Source organism: Oncorhynchus kisutch, linkage group LG18 (genome assembly GCF_002021735.2).
Source record: "Oncorhynchus kisutch isolate 150728-3 linkage group LG18, Okis_V2, whole genome shotgun sequence".
Lineage (NCBI taxonomy): Eukaryota > Metazoa > Chordata > Actinopteri > Salmoniformes > Salmonidae > Oncorhynchus > Oncorhynchus kisutch.
The window spans coordinates 74,755,890-74,779,455 of NC_034191.2; the positions used below are offsets into that span (position 1 = coordinate 74,755,890).

The window sequence follows — 23,566 nt, forward strand, 5'->3', positions numbered from 1 at the left end:
GAACTATCCACTTATTCGAAACAATCACATTAATTATGTATTCGTTAAGCATATATATATATATATATATATATATATATATATATACTGTATATACGGTGCCTTGAGAAAGTATTTGGCCCCCTTGAACTTTGCGACCTTTTGCCACATTTCAGGCTTCAAACATAAAGATATAAAACTGTATTTTTTTGTGAAGAATCAACAACAAGTGGGACACAATCATGAAGTAGAACGACATTTATTGGATATTTCAAACTTTTTTAACAAATCAAAAACTGAAAAATTGGGCGTGCAAAATTATTCAGCCCCTTTACTTTCAGTGCAGCAAACTCTCTCCAGAAGTTCAGTGAGGATCTCTGACTGATCCAATGTTGACCTAAATGACTAATGATGATAAATACAATCCACCTGTATGTAATCAAGTCTCCGTATAAATGCACCTGCACTGTGATAGTCTCAGAGGTCCGTTAAAAGCGCAGAGAGCATCATGAAGAACAAGGAACACACCAGGCAGGTCCGAGATACTGTTGTGAAGAAGTTTAAAGCCGGATTTGGATACAAAAAGATTTCCCAAGCTTTAAACATCCCAAGGAGCACTGTGCAAGTGATAATATTGAAATGGAAGGAGTATCAGACCACTGCAAATCTACCAAGACCTGGCCGTCCCTCTAAACTTTCAGCTCATACAAGGAGAAGACTGATCAGAGATGCAGCCAAGAGGCCCATGATCACTCTGGATGAACTGCAGAGATCTACAGCTGAGGTGGGAGACTCTGTCCATAGGACAACAATCAGTCGTATATTGCACAAATCTGGCCTTTATGGAAGAGTGGCAAGAAGAAAGCCATTTCTTAAAGATATCCATAAAAAGTGTTGTTTAAAGTTTGCCACAAGCCACCTGGGAGACACACCAAACATGTGGAAGAAGGTGCTCTGGTCAGATGAAACCAAAATGGAACTTTTTGGCAACAATGCAAAACGTTATGTTTGGCATAAAAGCAACACTGCTCATCACCCTGAAATGTCAAACATGGTGGTGGCAGCATCATGGTTTGGGCCTGCTTTTCTTCAGCAGGGACAGGGAAGATGGTTAAAATTGATGGGAAGATGGATGGAGCCAAATACAGGACCATTCTGGAAGAAAACCTGATGGTGTCTGCAAAAGACCTGAGACTGGGACGGAGATTTGTCTTCCAACAAGACAATGATCCAAAACATAAAGCAAAATCTACAATGGAATGGTTCAAAAATAAACATATCCAGGTGTTAGAATGGCCAAGTCAAAGTCCAGACCTGAATCCAATCGAGAATCTGTGGAAAGAACTGAAAACTGCTGTTCACAAATGCTCTCCATCCAACCTCACTGAGCTCGAGCTGTTTTGCAAGGAGGAATGGGAAAAAATGTCAGTCTCTCGATGTGCAAAACTGATAGAGACATACCCCAAGCGACTTACAGCTGTAATCGCAGTAAAAGGTGGCGCTACAAAGTATTAACTTAAGGGGGCTGAATAATTTTGCACGCCCAATTTTTCAGTTTTTGATTTGTTAAAAAAGTTTGAAATATCCAATAAATGTCGTTCCACTTCATGATTTTGTCCCACTTGTTGTTGATTCTACACAAAAAAATACAGTTTTATATCTTTATGTTTGAAGCCTGAAATGTGGCAAAAGGTCGCAAAGTTCAAGGGGGGCGAATAATTTCGCAAGGCACTGTATATATATATATATATATATATATATACACAGTGTACATATGTTTTTTTCAATGGCAGAGTTTCAAGACCAACCTTGGGGAAAGTCTCTTTTGGGAGACATTTGTTATTTGTTGAATATGATCTTTGTCTCGCTGGTTATCTATCCATCATCTCTGTGAATAACCTATGTTTCTGGGGTACTGCAAGTCAAATACTTCTTATGGAATATGCTATTGGCCTATAGGCCGTAAAATGCAGACACCTTCTCACTGCATGGCTTTTGTTGGGGAAACAAACATGGTCCATTCCACACTTGAAGATGTTGAATTATTATGAACCAAACACCAAACACTGTTTGGTGCTGTGCCTTGGCTTGAAAGTCAGGTCAGTGATCACCTTGCCCCGCTGGCTTTGTAGTGCTGTCGGGATCGTTCTATCTATATCCTCTCCACTGCAAGTGCAAAAATCACCTCTGTCAACACATCATTACTCTTACCGTGACAGTAAATAAATACTCCAACACATTTCATCTAGTCTCAATTATTTATGGTAATGCATGTTGTATTTTTATATTCTGAAACATAAGATGTAGGCCTAACCAATGAGATTCATCCAAAGGAATTACTTTGGATTACAATTGCAGACAGAAACAGACTCAAATTAGCAATATATATTTTTTGTCTGTTGTGAACCTATATGTAAGTTCATCTGATCCTTTGAGCATTTGAACAAAAGGTGGAGCTGAAAGTTGCTGAGGTTAACTTGTGTGTGTGGCCCTTAAAACCCCAGTCTCATGGAGGTGCCCAGGAAAAGTATGCCCCTATGAAACCCAATCCTCACATCTGCAGGATACCCCCCCCCCCACACACACACACACACCCCTTGACTGTAATGGTTAATGAATTCCAACGCAAAATCATATGATGTTGAACATTTCCTCGATTGAGGGATTACTCCTGTATCGAAAACAAAAGCAGATGAAATAAAATCAAATCAAATGTATTTATATAGCCCTTCGTACATCAGCTGATATCTCAAAGTGCTGTACAGAAACCCAGCCTAAAACCCCAAACAGCAAGCAATGCAGGTGTAGAAGCACGGTGGCTAGGAAAAACTCCCTAGAAAGGCCAAAACCTAGGAAGAAACCTAGAGAGGAACCAGGCTATGTGGGGTGGCCAGTCCTCTTCTGGCTGTGCCAGGTGGAGATTATAACAGAACATGGCCAAGATGTTCAAATGTTCATAAATGACCAGCATGGTCGTATAATAATAAGGCAGAACAGTTGAAACTGGAGCAGCAGCACGGTCAGGTGGACTGGGGACAGCAAGGAGTCATCATGTCAGGTAGTCCTGGGGCATGGTCCTAGGGCTCAGGTCCTCTGAGAGCTGAGAGAGAGAAAGAAAGAGAGAATTAGAGAGAGCATATGTGGGGTGGCCAGTCCTCTTCTGGCTGTGCCGGGTGGAGATTATAACAGAACATGGCCAAGATGTTCAAATGTTCATAAATGACCAGCATGGTCGAATAATAATAAGGCAGAACAGTTGAAACTGGAGCAGCAGCACGGCCAGCTGGACTGGGGACAGCAAGGAGTCATCATGTCAGGTAGTCCTGGGGCATGGTCCTAGGGCTCAGGTCAGTTGAAACTGGAGCAGCAGCACGGCCAGGTGGACTGGGGACAGCAAGGAGTCATCATGTCAGGTAGTCCTGGGGCATGGTCCTAGGGCTCAGGTCCTCCGAGAGAGAGAAAGAGAGAATTAGAGAACGCACACTTAGATTCACACAGGACACCGAATAGGACAGGAGAGGTACTCCAGATATAACAAACTGACCCTAGCCCCCCGACACATAAACTACTGCAGCATAAATACTGGAGGCTGAGACAGGAGGGGTCAGGAGACACTGTGGCCCCATCCGAGGACACCCCCGGACAGGGCCAAGTATGACCTTCAGGAGCCTGTCTTTAACACCGAACCTCATTAAATCAACATTAAATGCACCTCATGAAGTGTCTGTCCGTGACATATTACAAACTCAGAGCCACTGAGGCGTTTCCAATGGGGAGATACGCCAACTCTTCCAATATAGAAGGGAGACTTTATGTCCACTGCACCCGAGCTCAGAGTCTTATAATAAAGGAAGATACTACATCTACAACTAGTCAAATAAAGGATGGTACTTCAATCAGTGGAGTACTGGTAGTCAGCTGGTGCTTCCATTTTGACTGGTCTGTCTGAAGTGCCTTATATCTAGGTTTGATTTCCTGTGTTACTTTGGACACTAAGTGCCTCTCAGCCTGAGTTGCTTGCTAGCACTGTCTTAGCCTTGCTACTCTGTTATACTCTGAAGCATCTCCTGAATGGGATATATTATTATTATTATTATTATCGTTTAAAGAAACTCAATGGGAATTGTGGGGAAATTCTTTTCTATTTACATTTTGGGAATTATTACAGGCGGGTCAGCGCTTGCTTTGTTCATTACCACATTTTGTAACTGACTTTATTGTGTTAAATGTGGCTCCTGGATTGGAACATTTGACTGTGAATGTGTGTATCACAGAGCCCCCTTGTGGATGAAGAAACAAACAACTGGTATACATTTTCTCAGTAGAGGGAGATGAGGGAACAAAGTAACACTTATAGGCTTTTGCTTGTTATGAAAATATTATTTGAGTTGGATTAATCATATTTTTATACAAACAACACACATATCTCAGCTACCATTACACACTGTAATTAAGTTTCTAGGACATACCAGTTGTTTACAATTCAACCGAAAGCGGCTAGAGTGACATTTTCTTGGTACAATCCTAGATCTATGACCAGAGGCAACTCCATTCCGGCTAAGGGGGTTCAGAGGTGGTGAAACGGGACAGTTTGGGCAGGAGAGCATCTGGTGTGCCTCATGGCGCTCAGTAAACAATCCTCCTCGGTTCTGATTTGTCAGCTTTTTTCACACCTAGGACAAGAAAAATAAAGAATAGAATGAGTAAAAAGACAGGTGACAAGGGACATATCAAGCTGGTGTGGTGTGTGTGTGTGTGTGTGTGTGTGTGTGTGTGTGTGTGTGTGTGTGTGTGTGTGTGTGTGTGTGTGTGTGTATGTGTGTGTGTGTGTGTGTGTGTGTGTGTGTGTGTGTGTGTGTGTGTGTGTGTGTGTGTGTGTGTGTGTGGGGGGGGGGGGGGGGGGGGTACATGCATGCGTGTGTCTAATTACCTCACTGGAGGTCTTCATTCAAACTCAGTGTGCTCTTGGAAGAATGGGACAATGTAGGGGTTGAGAACAGCTGGCTTCCTATGGGTCACCTTGTCATGCACTTTGTCAGATATTCAGGGTTCATCATCTTGGGTTGATTGGAACCTACAGAATATATGCAATATAGTTATTAAATCAATGGAGGCATTGTACTTCAACCCTATCTAACTAATACAACACTGTTATGTGCTACACAATACATCAGATTATTTTAACAGACTCCCAATATTTTCCTTTCGTTCTGTGCCACCAAATGTTTGTAAAGTGATCAGGTTTAGCTAAAACACTAACATGGTTAGCGGGGAAAGGCTGTTGGCCGTGCCATCAGGGATCCTTGGAAAGTCTGTACCCAATTGAAGTTGACATTTTAAATGCTTAAGGTTAGGCAAGGGTTCTGGTTAAGGTTAGGGTATGTGATCATGATCTGATGAGGGGGAACGTAGGGGGTGTAATAATAGGTTATTTAAAATAATTTTGATTAGGTACCTAGCCGTGCAAAGTAGTTAATTACCTTATTTAGGAAGCTCATTGGATCCCATCCAGGTTGAGGTCAAAGTGACAATTTTTTTTCTCATAGACTCTATGCACAAATTTGTTTTATCCCTGTTAGTGAGCATTTCTCTTTTGCCAAGATAATCTATCCACCTGACAGGTGTGGCATATCAACAAGCTGATTAAACAGCATGATCATTACACAGGTAAAAGGCCTCTCTAAAATGCTCTGTTTGGTCACACAACACAATGCCTAAGATGTCTCAAGATTTGAGGGAGCGTGCAGTTGACATTCTGACTACAGAAATGTCAAACCAGAATTGCCACCTCCAACATCCTTTGAGAGAATTTGACAGTACGTCCAACCGGCCTCACAACTGCAGACCACGTGTATGGCGTTCTGTGGGCAAGTGGTTTGCTGATGTCAACGTTCTGAACAGAGTGCCCCATGGTGGCGGTGGGGTTATGGTATGGGTAGGAATAACCTACGGACAACAAACACAATTGCATTTTAATCAATGGCAATTTAAATGCAGATACGGTGACGAGATCCTGAGGCCCATTGTCGTGTCATTCATCTGCCGCCATCACCTCATGTTTCAGCATGATAATGCACGGCCCCATGACGCAAGGATCTGTACACAATTCCTGGAAGCTGAAAATGTTCCAGTTCTTCTATGGCCTACATACTCAGCAGACTTGTCACCCATTGAGCATGTTTGGGTTGCTCTGGATCAACGTGTATGACAGTGTGTTCCAGTTCCCGCCAATATCCAGCAACTTCTCACAGCCATTTTTATTTATTTTACCTTTATTTATCCAGCTAGGCAAGTTGAGAACAAGTTCTCATTTACAATTGCGACCTGGCCAAGATAAAGCAAAGCAGTTCGACAGATACAACGACACAGAGTTACACATGGAGTAAAACAAACATACAGTCAATAATACAGTATAAACAAGTCTATATACAATGTGCGCAAATGAGGTGAGAAGGGAGGTAAAGGCAAAAAAGGCCATGGTGGCAAAGTAAATACAATATAGCAAGTAAAACACTGGAATGGTAGTTTTGCAATGGAAGAATGTGCAAAGTAGAAATAAAAATAATGGGGTGCAAAGGAGCAAAATAAATAAATAAATAAAATACAGTAGGGAAAGAGGCAGTTGTTTGGGCTAAATTATAGGTGGGCTATGTACAGGTGCAGTAATCTGTGAGCTGCTCTGACAGTTGGTGCTTAAAGCTAGTGAGGGAGATAAGTGTTTCCAGTTTCAGAGATTTTTGTAGTTCGTTCCAGTCATTGGCAGCAGAGATAATATTAATAATAATAATAGGCTAGCTAGTAGCTACTAGCTTTGTTAAGTTTTGTCAGGTGCGAGCTGGATATTCAAAAATGGCTGGGCACTCCCAAGTGAAAAAAAATGGACCACAATGTCAAGTACAATGATGAGCTTACAGAGCAGCCTGATCACCAAGGTTCAGCATGTTACATCGAAGAAACGTCCAGCTTGTCCAGCTGAGAGGGACCTGAAGTACATTTCACCAGGAAGAAAATGGAATCAGAAACTTCTCATGAGGTTCAACACAGCATGGAGGAAGCTGCAACTCATCTAAATGGTAAGCTACAACATATATGACCCTGGCAGCCTTGCCAGAATGATGAATTAATTGGTTCTCTCTCATGTAAGCCTACTGGTTGTTTGGCAGATTTTTAAATGTAATGTATAGTTCAGGCCTTTACTTCAATACATATTTTAGATGTAATGTCATTGCTTTTTTTGCGGGTCTAATTGCCATTGATAGACATACAGCTGTGCGTTATTTGATGGGTATACAGTATAATGACCAATGTAGCCTATAGCTTGTGCTCTGAGGTGATGCTGAAAATGGCTGTGCATTTAACGTTACCCTTTCAAATCAAATACATTTTTATTTGTCACCAAATACAACAGGTATTACTGGAAATAGCTTTACTTACAAGCCCTTAAACAACAATGCAGTTAAGAAAATATAGTTAAGAAAATATTTACTAAATAAACTAAAGTAAAATCAAAAATAAATAAACAAATAAGTGACACAATAAAATAACAATAATGAGGCTATATGGGTAAATTGACTATGCATAGATAATAAACAGAGAGTAACAGCAATGTAAAAACAAAGGGGGGTGGGGGGGGATCATTGCAAATAGTCCAAGTGGCCATTTGGTTAATTATTCAACAGACTTATGGCTTGGGGGTAGAAGCTGTCAAGGAGCCTTTTGGACCTAGACTTGGCACTCTGTTACCGCTTGCCATGCGGTAGCAGAAAGAACAGTCTATGACTAGGGTGGCTGGAGTCTTCCTCTGACACCGCCTATTATATAGGTCCTGGATGTTAGGAATCTTGGCACCAGTGATGTAGTATGCCGAACTCACTACCCTCCGTAGCGCCTTGCAGTCGGAGGCCGAGCAGTTGCCTTACCAGGCGGTGATGCAACCGGTCAGGATGCTTTCGATTGTGCAGCTGTAGAACGTTTTGAGGATCTGGGGACCCATGCCAAATATTTTCAGTCTCCTGAGGGGGATAAGCCGTTGTTGTGCCCTCTACATGACTTTCTTGGTGTTTTTGTTGGTGATGTGGACACCAAGGAACTTGAAACTCTTGATCAATCAATAATCAATCACTCAAATATATTTACATCAGCCGATGTCACAAAGTGCTGTACAGAAAGCCAGCCTAAAACCCCAAACAGCAAGCAATGCAGATGTAGAAGCACGGTGTCTAGGAAAAACTCCCTAGAAAGGCCAGAACCTAGGAAGAAACCTAGAGAGGAACCAGGATCTGACTCATTCCACAAGATCACCGTAGATGTTCAACCCCTCTTTTTCTTGTGGTCCACAATTATCTCTTTTGTCTTGCTCAGTTTAGGGAGAGGTTGTTGTCCTGGCACCACACTGCCAGGTCTCCTATCTCCTCCCTATAGGCTGTCTCATCATTGTCGGTGATCAGGCCTACAACCGTTGTGTCGTCTGTAAACTTAATGATGGTGTTGGGGTTGTGCTTGACCACACAGGGAGTACAGAAAGGGACTAAGCACGGACCCCTAAAGGGCCCCCATGTTGAGAATCAGCATGGCAGATGTGTTGTTATCTACCCTTACCAGCTGGGTGCGGCCCGTCAGGATGTCCATGATCGAGTTGCAGAGGGAGGTGTTTATTTCCAGGGTCCTTACCTTAGTAATGAGTTTTGTGGGACACGGTGTTGAATGCTGAGCTGTTGTCAATTAACAGCATTCTCACATAGGTGTTAATTTTGTCGAGGTGGGAAAGGGCAGTGTGTAGTGCGATTGAGATTGCGTCATCTGTGGATTAGTTGAGGCGGTATGCAAATTGGAGTGGGCCTAGGGTTTCCAGGATGATCGTGTTGATATGAGCCATGACCAGCCTTTCAAAGCACTTAATGGCTACCGACATGAGTGCTATGAGCGGTAGGCATTTAGGCAGGTTACTTTCACTTTCTCGGGCACAGGGACTATGGAGGTCTGCTTGAAACATGTAGGTGTTACAGACTCAGAGGGAGAGAGAGAGAGAGAGAGAGAGAGAGGTTGCAAATGTCAGTGAAGTCCACGCATGCACTGGGTACACATCCAGGTAATCCGTCTGGCCCCGCCGCCTTGTAAATGTTGACCTGTTTAAAGGTCTTGCTCACATCGGCTACGGAGAGCGAGATCCCACAGTTGTCCGGAACAGCTGGTGCTCTAATGCATGCTTTAGTGTCGCTTGCCTCGAAGCAAGCATAAAAGGCATTTAGCACGTCTGGTAAGCTCGCGTCACTGGGCAGCTCGCGGCTGGGTTTCCCTTTGTAATCCGTAATGCAAGTTCTGCCACATCCAACGAGCATTAGAGCTGGTGTAGTAGGATTTAATCTTAGTCCTGCGTAAAAGCTTTGCCCGTTTGATGGTTCGTCTGAGGGCATAGCAGGATTTCTTATAAGCATCCAGATTAGTGTCCTGCTCCTTGAAAGAGGCAGCTCTAGACTTAGCTCAGCACAGATGTTGCCTGTAATCCATGGCTTCTGGTTGGGAAATGTACATAAGGTTATTGTGGGGACGACATCGCCGATGCACTTATTGGTGAAGCAGGTGACTGAGGTGATATACTTATCAATGCCATTGGATGAATCCTGGAACATATTTCACTCTGTGCTAGCAAAACAGTCCTGTAGCATAGCATCCGCGTCACCTGACCATTTTTGTATTGAGCGAGTTACTGGTACTTCCTGCTTTAGGTTTTGGTTGTAAGCAGGAATCAGGAGGATAGAATTATGGTCAGATTTGCCAATTGGAGGGTGAGGGAATACTTTGTATGCGTCTCCGTGTGTGGAGTAATGGTGGTCTAGACTTTTTTCCTCTGGTTGCACATGTGACAGGCTGGTAGAAATGAGTTAAAACATATTTAAGTATGCCTGCATTAAAGTCCCCGGCCACTAGGAGTGCTGCATCTGGATGAGCATTTTCGTGTTTGCTTATGTTCTTATACAGCTCGTTGAGTGTGGTCTTAGTGCCAGCATCGGTTTGTGGTGGTAAATAGACAGCTACGAAAAATATAGATGAAAACTCTCTTGGTAGATAGTGTGGTCTACAGCTTATCATGTGGTACTCTACCTGAGGAACAGCAATACCTCGAGACTACCGTAACAGCACCAGCTGTTATTGACAAATAGACACACACCCCACCCCTCATCTTACTGGATCTAACTGTTCTGTCCTGCCGATGCACAGAAAACCCATCCAAATGTATAATATCTGTGTTGTCGTTCAGCCACAATTCAGTGAAACATAAGATACTACAGTTTTGAGAGTCCCGTTGGTAGGATAGTTTAGAACGGAGCTCATCCAGTTTATTCTCCATAGATTGCACGTTAGCCAATAGAATGGATGGTAGAGGCGGGTTACCTATTTGCCGACAAACTCTCACAAGGCACCCTGATCTTTGCCCCCTGTATTTCCTTATTTTCTTCATGGGAATGACAAGGATTTGGGCCTGGTCTGGGAGCAGCATTATATCCTTCGCATCAGACTCATTAAAGAAAAAATCTTCACCAAGTTTGAGGTGAGTAATCACTGTTCTGAAGTCCAGAATCTCTTTTCGGTTATAAGAGACTACAGCATCAACATTGTCTACAAAATAAGTTACAAACAATGCGAAAAAATAGCACAGTTGGTTAGGAGCCCATAAAACTGCAGCCATTCCCTTTGGCGCCATTCTTTCATTTCGCTGACTGGGGCTATCCTTCTGTCCATTTTCCAGAATCGATGGTTCTGGTGTGTGATGTTTTAAAAACACATCTTGGGCTACTAGTCTTTGTGTCTCTTCAACATCACGTGTTTTCTTGTGTGCAAAATTACAGTTGTGTATATGGCTGCATTTCAGATTTTTTTTTACGAGAGTGCAAGGACAGAGTCAATTGTTGCTTATGTGATCTAAAAAATATAACGAAAGACTGAGTTTCAACAACTTAAGGAGTCACTGAAACGTGACAGAAGTGTGTGTGGAATCACAAATGACCAAGTGCGAAGCAGATTACTCTGAGAACCAGATCTCCTGCTAGCTAGAGCAATAGACATTTTCTGTGCTAGTGAAGTGCGCCAGAGCCAACTGAACATGCTTCATTATGAAGTCGAGGTACCCAATTCACAAGGTGCATAAGCAAAGGAAAACACAAAACTAGACAACGACCGTGCACAGCTAGTAAAAGAGAGGTTGCAGGTAGAATGGTCACGTTGTGGGTAAAAACATGAACCAAAAAAGTGTCCAGCGTACAGTGAGATATGCAAAGTATGAAACAGAAAAAAACAGAGAATTCACTGCATTGACAGGGAGATGACAGCAGGAAATGAGGACATGTTCATTGGGACAATTTAAGTGAAACACAATGTGTATCTCAGCTAGTGAACATCAATGAGAAAAAACATGAGAAAGAGCAATGGACAGAAACACTGAAAATAAACAACCACAAACTTACTGCTAATCTGGATACAGGAGCTGAGTGTAACATCTTGTCCTTGAGAGAATTGAAAACGCTGAAAGGAAAAGTTAGTGGCAGATTCCATGCAAAAATTCACCTGCAAGCTAGTGACATATTCCGGCCACCAGATAGAGCCAAAAGACAAGAAAACACTCCAATTTCAGTACAAAGAGAAAGTGTTTTAACAGGAATTTCAAGTGATTGAATAAGATGCACCTGCAATGCTTGGAAGATCAGCTTATCTATAAATGGTCTTAATACAGAGAATATTCAAGCTTGAACAAAGGACAGAGACTGACATTTACGGTGAATATAAAGATGTATACACAGGACCTGGATGTGTTCCTGGAGTTCATCACATACAAATAGACCCAGAAGTCACACCACTGGTTCACACATGCAGTACCTGTAGCACTAAAAGGAAAAACTGGGAATGGAACTGAACCCCGTGGAAAACATGGATGTTGTCGTCAAGGCAACCTGAGTTTACTGAATGAGTAAACAGCTTGGAGATTTTTTTATTTTTATTTTACCTTTATTTAACTAGGCAAGTCAGTTAAGAACAAATTCTTATTTTCAATGACGGCCTAGGAACAGTGGGTTAACTGCCTGTTCAGGGGCAGAACGACAGATGTGTACCTTGTCAGCTCGGGGGTTTGAACTTGCAACCTTCCGGTTACAAGTCCAATGGGGGGGGGGGGGGGGGGGTCTGATAGCGCTTCGTTGCAAAGCGATAGACATGGTGACGGTGAAAGGACTTCGCAGTGTTGTATTGCCAGGGAGAGAGGCATTGAAGGATACCCGGAGGAGGCGTTATATTGTACTAGAGTGCCAGTTATAACAGCTTATAGCATATACCCATTTCCTTGCCAAGTCATGTTTTTAAGAGTGGGAAACTGCAGGTGGCTTGTTCATTAGGCAACAAAATGGAAGTAAATGGACTGAAACAGGGAGGGACTATAAGAAATGCTTACTCGTTTTCTGTTGCAAAACATTAACAAAAAAACTGTTGCATTGCCTTACTAACACAACCCAGATTAATTAGAAGTTTCATATACAGACAATTCTATGAATTCTTCATTTGCAGAAACAAGTTCATCCCTGAGTCAGTGATCAGAAACATACATTTTCAGATATTACAAAGCCAATAATTTATTCATGAACATGGTAGGTCTCCCATAAGAACCACTTGACTCTCTCCTGTGACAACACCAAGGAAAACTGGAGTAACAGGAGGTCATTACCATTACCATCACTGGCACTCCCATCATTCATAGTTGGCTATTGTCTGTAAACACTGACAAATATTTAGGCTTTTTGTGAATTATCATATGTGGCACAACCTCATATGGTGCATTTTAAAGGGATGGTTCACTCCATTGTCTTGCGATTTAAAGGGATGGATGGTTGGTTCAAAGTTAATTTTCCTCAAAAGTGGTCTAAAGTCCTTATTCTATACTTGTTGTGTGTAGATTCCCACCAACAGCCCCTCCACCAGGCCCCCCAACAGCCCCTCGAGTCGATCCCCCCCAACAGACCCCCCCAGTAGATCCCACCAAAAGCCCCTCCACCATGCGCCCCAACAGCCCCTCGAATCGATCCCCCCCAACAGCCCCTCCAGTAGATCCCCCCCAAAAGCCCCTCCACCATGAGCCCCAACAGCCCCTCCAGTAGACCCACCAACAGTAAGTTATATGACAATTGTAACATAACACAGTATCCCTCACAAATCTAACTCAAAGAGACATGTGTATCTATTTGGATTCGGACATGACTGGACTCTTGACCTATGAAATGTCCCATTCTGTGAGCTTGTGTGGCCCAACACTTTGCGGCTGAACCGTTGTTGCTTCTGGACGTTTCCACTTCACAATAACAGCACTTATAGTTGACCGGGGCATATCAAGCAGGGCATAAACTTGACAAACTGACTTATTGGAAAGGTGATATCCTATAACGGCGCCACATAGAAAGTCTGTCTATGGATTTTATACACCTTTCCCCAGAGCTGTGCCTCGACACAATCCTGTCTCTGAGCTCTACGGACAATTCCTTCGACCTCATGGCTTGGTTTTTGCTCTGACATGCACTGTCAACTTTGGGACCATATATAGAAAGGTGTGTGCCTTTCCAAATCATGTCCAATCAATTGAATTTACCACAGGTGGACTCCAAACAAGTTGTACAAGCATCAAGGATGATCAATGGAAACAGGATGCACCTGAGCTAAATTTCGAGTCTCATAGTAAAGTGTCTGAATACTTACGTAAATAAGGTATTTACAGTGCCTTGCGAAAGTATTCGGCCCCCTTGAACTTTGCGACCTTTTGCCACATTTCAGGCTTCAAACATAAAGATATAAAACTGTATTTTTTTGTGAAGAATCAACAACAAGTGGGACACAATCATGAAGTGGAACGACATTTATTGGATATTTCAAGCTTTTTTAACAAATCAAAAACTGAAAAATTGGGCGTGCAAAATTATTCAGCCCCTTTACTTTCAGTGCAGCAAACTCTCTCCAGAAGTTCAGTGAGGATCTCTGAATGATCCAATGTTGACCTAAATGACTAATGATGATAAATACAATCCACCTGTGTGTAATCAAGTCTCCGTATAAATGCACCTGCACTGTGATAGTCTCAGAGGTCCGTTAAAAGCGCAGAGAGCATCATGAAGAACAAGGAACACACCAGGCAGGTCCGAGATATTGTTGTGAAGAAGTTTAAAACCAGATTTGGATACAAAAATATTTCCCAAGCTTTAAACATCCCAAGGAGCACTGTGCAAGCGATAATATTGAAATGGAAGGAGTATCAGACCACTGCAAATCTACCAAGACCTGGCCGTCCCTCTAAACTTTCTGCTCATACAAGGAGAAGACTGATCAGAGATGCAGCCAAGAGGTCCATGATCACTCTGGATGAACTGCAGAGATCTACAGCTGAGGTGGGAGACTCTGTCCATAGGACAACAATCAGTCGTATATTGCACAAATCTGGCCTTTATGGAAGAGTGGCAAGAAGAAAGCCATTTCTTAAAGATATCCATAAAAAGTGTTGTTTAAAGTTTGCCACAAGCCACCTGGGAGACACACCAAACATGTGGAAGAAGGTGCTCTGGTCAGATGAAACCAAAATGGAACTTTTTGGCAACAATGCAAAACGATATGTTTGGCGTAAAAGCAACACAGCTCATCACCCTGAACACACCATCCCCACTGTCAAACATGGTGGTGGCAGCATCATGGTTTGGGCCTGCTTTTCTTCAGCAGGGACAGGGAAGATGGTTCAAATTGATGGGAAGATGGATGGAGCCAAATACAGGACCATTCTGGAAGAAAACCTGATGGAGTCTGCAAAAGACCTGAGACTGGGACGGAGATTTGTCTTCCAACAAGACAATGATCCAAAACATAAAGCAAAATCTACAATGGAATGGTTCAAAAATAAACATATCCAGGTGTTAGAATGGCCAAGTCAAAGGTCCAGACCTGAATCCAATCGAGAATCTGTGGAAAGAACTGAAAACTGCTGTTCACAAATGCTCTCCATCCAACCTCACTGAGCTCGAGCTCTTTTGCAAGGAGGAATGGGAAACAATTTCAGTCTCTCGATGTGCAAAACTGAGAGACATACCCCAAGCGACTTACAGCTGTAATCGCAGAAAAAGGTGGCGCTACAAAGTATTAACTTAAGGGGGCTGAATCATTTTGCACGCCCAATTTTTCAGTTTTTGATTTGTTAAAAAAGTTTGAAATATCCAATAAATGTCGTTCCACTTCATGATTGTGTCCCACTTGTTGTTGATTCTTCACAAAAAAATACAGTTTTATATCTTTATGTTTGAAGCCTGAAATGTGGCAAAAGGTCGCAAAGTTCAAGGGGGCCGAATACTTTCGCAAGGCACTGAATGTTTTTGACTTTTAATGCATTAGCAAAAATGTGCTTTGTCATTATGGGGTAGTGTGTAAATTGAGGGATTAAAGACATAATTTAAATACATTTTAGAATAAGGCTGTAACGTAATAAAATGTGGAAAAAGTTCAGGGGTCTGAATACTTTCCGAATGCACTGTACATTAACATTCCTCTACATGACATTAAAGAGAGCCATTTTGATTGATGAAAGTGAGTGGATGTTCTGCCATGGATGTCTGTCTCAGTTACTTTGAGGCTGGAAAGAACACACTAGGGGCAAATTTCCCAGGATACTGATTAAGTCTAGTCCTGGACCAAAAAGCACTTGCAACAGAAATTCCCCAATGTGCATGTTTTTTAGTCCTGGACTAGAAAATTGTCCCTATAGAAGGGGTCCTGTAACTATGGTATAGTACATTCAGCACATGGATCGCTCAGATCTCTTTTTATTTTCAGATTATGATGGAAGGCAGACAGGCCCCAAATGAAAAGGACAGAGCTACTCAGCTCTGTGGAAAACATCTAACAACCAGACTAGAGGTCCACTTGCACAGCCAGTCCATGGTAGGGTAGACTTGGCACCCAAGTACGGAAGGGAAATCGCTAGTGCACCAAGAGAAGCTATAAACCCAACCTGCAGGTTTAGCCACAGTCTGATATGCACTAAGAAGGAAACTGTTTTGTAGCTCTGAACTTCACTGCCCTCCGTGCATGTACTTCTGAAAGGCCTCCAATGTATTATTCCAACAAAGTAACATGTACAGGGATGTCCAAGGAGAGACATTTCTGTACATGTTTTTATACTGGCATCATTTGGGTGATGTATATGAACAAGACATATGCCAGGAGGACAGATCCCTCTAACTTCACCAGAAGAGTACCGGGACCATCTATTGTAATTGCTGATTGACAGGCTGATGCGTTTGCTCTAAAACAGGGGTTCTTAAAAAAATTTTTTTAAATGTTTTTCAGCTCAAGACCCAAGAAATTGTCAATCCTCCCATGACTCAAATCATCCTCCAACGATCCAAATTAAGAAGAAATAAATGTGTAATTATAGATGTATTCTCATCATTTTACGACCCACCTCTCACATGCCCGGGGCCCATTTTGGGTCCGACCAATAATTGAAGAAACACTGCTGTAAAGTATCCCTCATAGACAATCACGTCCTGAAACCCATTGGATGCCAACATCTGGCATGCCTCATGCAATTAGTTTATGATAATATTAGATTTTTTTGTGAATTTTGTATTCTAGATTTTTATAATGTAATTGTTTCTATTATGTTTAAATTACTAAACTCAAAAGGACATTTTATTAGGAAATTCATCCTAAAACTGTAAATTGTAAAGGTTTATCGCTCATATATCCCGAGTAGTAATTTACTGAATCAGTGGCTAAAGCAGCATTGACTTCAGTTATATTATGTACGATGGCAGTCTACTTATATAAAAAGGTAAATAAACAAACACTGGCCATCTTATAAACCTTATACGCAACTTCACGGTTCATTTATCTCTTGTAACGTAATGACAAATCTGCATTACAATATGAACAAAAACACATGACAGTCCTTGTTATTTCATAAATCAGTGTTCAATTATACATTTTTCCAAAATAACATTCACATATCTGACTGATATTCTTGGTGAACGATATAAGACCGTAGAAAAGCACGAGAGGATAGTGATTTTGACATCTGTGTCTGTGAACGTCTTCTTCATTTCAGTGCATTATGACTCCTGGGGCTTCGCCAGCAGCATTCCAACACCCAGCTTCCCCACCATAAGTAGACTACACAAGGTAGAGACAAAAATAACATGTTAAGTAATCTCATACTGCATCATCCTCATACCCATTTCCTAGTCCTGAAACAACAACAAAAAAAGAAGGGAGTTGATTGGCTACCTTGCTGCTGCCATCATTCCAGCAGGCATCATCTTCCTGGAACCATAGAATCTCTTTCCCATCACACCTGCCAGGGCTCCTGATGTGACTGTGTGATACAGGGGGAATTGACTCAATGCAGTAGGTCCTACTGTAAAACTAATCATCATGAGTAGCTAGAAGTCAGTTAGTAGTGATCAAGAGAGGTCTGGGCGAGGAGACATATGTATACATACTTGGTCTAAATGTGACAGAAACTGTACTTTTAACAGAGAGATACATTCACAAAACAGTGAGGGACAACACCAAAGGTTTACTAACCTAGAGACACCCAAATATTTGTAGGATCTTGCGATATCTGGTAGGCACCAACCCCAGCTAAGCTGCCGAAGAGAAGACCTGCCGCCAAGGAGGGGACACTGCCTGGAGACACCAAAAGATGTACAGGGGAGAGTGGAAACCATGTTACCAGTTCATTGTCACAAGACTGGACATATGATGCAATGCATTAGACTCAAAAACAATTTACTCTATTCAATTGAGTTAACATGACGGCACAACAATAAACGTACGTGCTTTGACATAGCCCATCACTCCTCCGGATGCAATGAGTGCTGCATACCCATATCCAACCCAATCAGTCATTCTAGAACATGTAACGAAGGAAAGAGGGAGAATGTTAGGCTACTAATTGCCATTTGCCACACCCACTGCAAGAACAATTGGCAGTGGGCATGTGGCGACGATACACATGTAGCAAGTCATTAATTAACTCAAGATGTGCCTGTTAAATATGTTAGATAGCCATGTTTGTCGTTTTGCAAAAATGTAGCTCACTGCTAAACTGAGGTGTATTGATTACGCCGATTCTGTTGCAAGACGTTACCTCGCATTAGTGGAAACCCAGACTGTTCTCAGGGCAGACCTGGTTGTGGCTAGATACCATACATTACCAAAAGTATGTGGACACCTGCTTGTCGATAATCTCATGCCAAAATTAGATTAATATGTAGTTAGTCCCCCCTTTGCTGCTATAACAGCCTCCACCCCTTTGGGAAAGTTTTCCACTAGATTTTGGAACATTGCTGCGGGGACTTCCTTCCATTCAGCCACAAGAGCAGTAGCAAGGTCGGGCACTGATGTTGGGAGATTAGGCCTGGCTCGCAGTCGGCGTTCCAATTAATCTCGAATTCATCCCAAAATGCAAGATGGTGAAGCATGATTCATTACTCCAGAGTCCAATGGAGTTCACTCCAGCTGATGCTTGGTATTGCACATGGCGATCTTGTGTGCGGCTGCTCAGCTATGGAAACCCATTTCATGAAGTTCCTGACAAACAGTTATTGTGCTGACATTGCTTACAGAGGCAGTTTGGAACTCGTGGTGAGGACAGACGATTTTAACGTGCTACGCACTTCAGCACTCTGCTGTCCCGTACTGTGAGCTTGTTTGGTCTACCACTTCGCAGCTGAGCCGTTGTTTCTCCTTAACATTTCTACTACTTCACAATAAGAGTACTTACAATTGACCGGGGCAGCTCTAGTTGGGCAGAAAATTTACGAACTGACTTGATGGAAAGGTGGCATCCTATGACGGTGCCACATTGAAAGTCACTGAGCTCTTCAGTAAAGCCATTCTACTGACAGTGTTTGTCTATGAAGATTGCATGTGTAACAGTATAGCTTCCATCCCTTTCCTTGCCTCGAACCAGGGACCCTCTGCACACATCAACTGACACCCACGAAGCATCGTTACCCATCGCACCACAAAAGCCGCGGCCCTTGCAGAGCAAGGGGAACAACTACTTCAAGGTCTCAGAGCTGTCTGCAACGGTTGTGGCTGAAATACTCTAATCCACTAATTTGAAGTGGCGTCCACATACACTAAATATACAAAAGTATGTTTGAGTCGCGTCAGGGACAATTTTAGCTTATCCTAACCTTAACCTAATTATCTTACCCTTCATTCACCTAACCTGTTAGGAAAAGTAACTTCTGTTAGGCAGAACCAGCAGACCTGCCCCGAGAACAGTCTTGGTTTCCACTAATCCAGAAAATGTTTTGAAACAAAAACAAGAGCTTCTATTGGACAAATTCAGGTAGGTTTCCTCCCCATTTCGTTTGCTTCAGTTTGGTTCTTAAACGGTCAACGGTTTCCCTTGCAAGACATAATGGATACACCCCTGTTCACTTAGATACAATGTAGCTTGCCGTAAGACACCACCCTACCGTTATGCTTGTTTACCCTGAGCTGCACTGTGAACGGAACGCAATCATGGTTACATTAAGACACATTGGAGCTGGCACGAGAAATGCGTCAGAAAACGTTCCTCAATGCAGGGATGGGATATACCACTGTACTCAATTTGACCTTTATCCACAATGTTCCATCGAGATGATTGAAAAACGGAAAACGTCCCTTTTTGTCCTCATGCTTGCTAGCAGTAGCCACCTCCGCCGTTTTGTAATGGCAGTGTCAGCCAATCAGCTCCTTTGCTGTTCAACACCATGTTCCATAACTGCGGTGGCTAATGCTAGCTAACATGAGGACAAAGTGCAGTTTTCTTGGAAAACTTGGAAGTATTTAAAATGTCTATATGCAGCAGTGTGGATAAAATTACATTTTTGGAGTACAGTGGCATATCCCATCCGTACATTGAAGTACATTTTCCAACTCCTATCTCATGCAGGCTCCACGGTGTCTTAATGTAACCATGATTGCGTCCATGACCCCAGTACAGCTCAGGGTAAAAAGGCGTGACGGTAGGGTCACTATCTTCTGGTAACAGTGTAGCCTGTCCCAGCTAAATTCATCAGTGGAACACTGTAGTTAATTGCCCCAACGTTGCTACAATGTTTCCCTTTTTAAAATATATATTATATTTGATTTTCTTCAGTACATTGTAATGTATCGGTTGGGAAACATTTTAGACAGTAAATCAATCCCACAAAATTGCAAGTCAGAGCGCAACATAGCATACCTAGCAGTTTAAGACAACAGTGCCCATTGAGTCAATGGAGTTGCCCATGTGTGCGATCGGCATTAATTTATAAGGCAGATGGCTACATTGTCAAGTTTAGGAAACCTTTGGATGAATAGTAAAACACAAGCTTGTGTACAACCTTGCTCCTTTTGGCGTATCCTTCACGCTGCTTCGTAGTGCGTATCGTAGCAATGACGCGCTGCCAAAGACCCCACGGGAAGTGAAGTTTTTCTCCACATGGCAGACAGCATAAACTAATTTGTCTGGAACACTCTGGACCTCATATCCCATGTACCCCCAATTATAATGTTTTATGAAGTGACACTATCAAAATAATTGACAAAAGCTCTGTTCAAGTGTCTACAATAAATGTATAAAAACATCCAATTAAAGCACATATACAAGGGGAAACCTAATATTTTAAAGGCCTGTAATTAATCGATGAAATACAGTACATCGCGTATCCTATTTATTTAATTGTAATGAATTACTTTTCAGAATATTGGCCTAATGTAGACAGTCATATCCGCAGAAAATTATGCACTTAATAATGAGTTGAATTTGAGTGTTTGTGAGGTGTTTTAGACATATGTTCAGAATGGATCACTATGGTAACCACAAGGCCTACTGACAAAACAGAATATGACTAATATGGCCTACCTAAGTAAGTGGAATATTTAATAAATGCCCAGTTTCTCGTTTCCCAGTTGCGATGTAACTAAAGCATAACGTTGATCGTACCAGATGCATCATTATTTACCAGACAAATTTGTGAGTGTTTCTGAAACCAACAGGTAGAGAAAACCGTGTGCAGGTAGAGTAAATATTGTATTGGCACTGACCCTGGAACTGATCCTGTATATTACTTTGTTTTTGTTCTACATTACTTTTAAAAAATGGTAATACTGATATTGATTACTGTATTGTTTGGGGGCCAAAGTAGAAATACAAATACTGGGGTGCAAAGGAGCTAAATAAATACAGTAGGGGAAGAGGTAGTTGTTTGGGTTAAATTATAGATGGGCTATGTATCTGTGAGCTGGTGCTTAAAGCTAGTGAGGGAGATAAGTGTTTCCAGTTTCAGAGATTTTTGTAGTTCGTTCCAGTCATTGGGCTTTGGTGACAAAACGGATGGCACCGTGATAGACTGCATCCAATTTGTTGAGTAGGGTATTGGAGGCTATTTTGTAAATGACATTGCCGAAGTCGAGGATCGGAAGGATGGTCAGTTTTATGAGGGTATGTTTGGCTGCATGAGTGAAAGATGCTTTGTTGCAAAATAGGAAGCCAATTCTAGATTTAACTTTGGATTGGAGATGTTTGATGTGAGTCTAGAAGGAGAGTTTACAGTCTAACCAGACACCTAGGTATTTGTAGTTATCCACATATTCTAAGTCAGAACCGTCCAGAGTAGTGATGCTGGACAGGCGGGCAGGTGCAGGCAGAGATCGGTTGAATTTAGTTCTACTTGTATTTAAGAGCAGTTGGAGGCCACGGAAGGAGAGTTGTATGGCATTGAAGCTCGTCTGGAGGGTTGTTAACAGTGTCCAAAGAAGGGCCAGAAGTATACAGAATGGTGTCGTCTGCGTAGAGGTGGATCAGAGACTCACCAGCAGCAAGAGCGACATCATTGATGTATACAGAGAAGAGAGTCAGCCCAAGAATTGAGCCCTGTGGCACCCCCATGGAGACTGCCAGAGGCCCATACAACAGGCCCTCCGATTTGAGACACTGAACTCCATCAGAGAAGTAGTTGGTGAACCAGGCAAGGCAATCATTGTTATAAAATTAAGCTTGACAAAATGTTACCAATACATATTTCAAATATCAGCCTACATTTCATCCTATTCATTACCCAAATGAAACATGTATCATCTATTGATAATGCCCATTAACACAAAACACTTATACATTGTTTTATAATGATATCTTGTGAGGTAAGGCAGGAAAGAAGCCTATAACGATGCACTGTTCACTGATGTGGGAAGGTTTTTAAAAGCTCTGGGAAACACTCCGACTACTAAAGATGCATCATAAGATGGCTCTAACGTTGATCTTAACGCTACCAAGGGTCTGGGAAACGGCGCCTTGGTGAATCGACTACAGTAGGCCCTACAGCCAAGTGGAAAATCGTTTTTGTTTTCATTGTACAGTAAATAGAATGCTTTTATATTGTATAATTTCTGCCAAAAGATGGCGCAAGAAGATCAATTAATGTATATACCTGCCGATGTCTGTGTTCAGATTGTATCTGTCTGGGATTCATAAATAGGAATACTAGGCCAAATCTGAGATTATTATCATTATGAAGGGTTTTAGGATGAGACGAAATGGTGCATAAAAAAATATATGTTTAAGTCGAGTATAGGGAATAATTAAAGCGTATTCTTGATATAAAGGTAATTTTGTTTTATAGTCTATTTCATTAAACTAAATGATCATTGCACTGAGCTGGTAGGCTTTGAGCGTATTGTTTCTTACTGGAATGCCCTTTGCACACAATACATTTGGTTTCAAATACCGTTGAATTGGAAACTCTGGCTTTCTGTAGTGCTCTTCTTTCTCTTAGCGCTTGATGGCGCAAGACCACAATTTATTAGTGTGGAGATCGTCATTTGAGAATAACGATTGTTTCATCACTCGAAACACATAGGGTAAGTACAAAATCTATAACTCCAGAGGATCATAACATTATGTGAGAGGACTCTTCATAGATTTTCTTGGTTACATTTGAAGCACATGAGGGAAGGAATATAACATTGGCTAATTTTGTGGAAATTGTTTTACACCTTATTTATAGTGCTTCAAACCATTTTGTTCTTATTTACGTAGCTATAAGGCATAGTTTCATCACGCCTTACTTGTACGATAATGAATAAAGTTATGCGCCAAGGTTTGGGTATATAAGAATTAAGCACGAAATATGAGTTAACCACATTCTATGACATGTCATGTTGTGAAGTAGATTATTTCTTTAGCATTGGACTGTTCATTACGTAAACATATGAAATACATCTAAATATCTGAAATGCAACAGCTACTGATGATGATAATGATAATACAGTTGTGTTGTTATTGGCAAGACGCATTACATGCGCATTACCCTTACTAAATGGTGAGATATATCAATGCCCCTAAAAGTGCAACCAGTCGTTTCAGTATCGTTGCCTATTAAGCATCTTGCACGGTTTTATGGTGCTTAACGGAAATTGTGCCGGGGGCTCGTGGTAGGGGTGCTAGCGGTTGAAACTAAGCCTTAGACAAACAGGTTGGATATTAACATGGAAACGTATCCTGTCCAGAACTCACACCACACACTTGCAGCGTTCC

At 41.9% G+C, this 23,566-nt stretch overlaps 1 protein-coding gene across 4 annotated transcripts; it reads right to left on the reverse strand.

The window, feature by feature from the left end:
• Nucleotides 1-16,849: 16,849 nt before the first annotated feature.
• Nucleotides 16,850-20,506, reverse strand: LOC109909792 (transmembrane protein 14C). Of its 4 annotated transcripts, none has more exons than XM_020508815.2 (5): nt 20,376-20,506; nt 17,826-17,899; nt 17,575-17,676; nt 17,275-17,362; nt 16,850-17,160 (listed from the first exon to the last, which is right to left on the reverse strand). In XM_020508815.2, exons 2-5 carry the CDS (start codon nt 17,896-17,898, stop codon nt 17,100-17,102), a joined length of 324 nt encoding a protein of 107 aa, XP_020364404.1. In that variant the 5' UTR covers nt 17,899; nt 20,376-20,506; the 3' UTR covers nt 16,850-17,099. The 4 variants fall into 4 exon arrangements, with proteins under 4 accessions (XP_020364404.1, XP_020364405.1, XP_020364406.1 ...); XM_020508816.2 differs by lacking the exon at nt 20,376-20,506 and adding an exon at nt 20,234-20,350; XM_020508817.2 differs by lacking the exon at nt 20,376-20,506 and adding an exon at nt 19,482-19,673.
• Nucleotides 20,507-23,566: the final 3,060 nt, after the last annotated feature.

Excerpts from the sequence above, each read along its gene's own strand:
- LOC109909792 (XM_020508815.2), bottom strand. The coding sequence starts at position 17,898 with ATGACTGATTGGGTTGGATATGGGTATGCAGCACTCATTGCATCCGGA. Across the intron at positions 17,363-17,574 it reads AAATATTTGGGTGTCTCTAG|TCACATCAGGAGCCCTGGCA; the intron begins GTTAGTAAACCT and ends TGTATCACACAG. Across the intron at positions 17,161-17,274 it reads GGAATGATGGCAGCAGCAAG|TCTACTTATGGTGGGGAAGC; the intron begins GTAGCCAATCAA and ends TACCTTGTGTAG.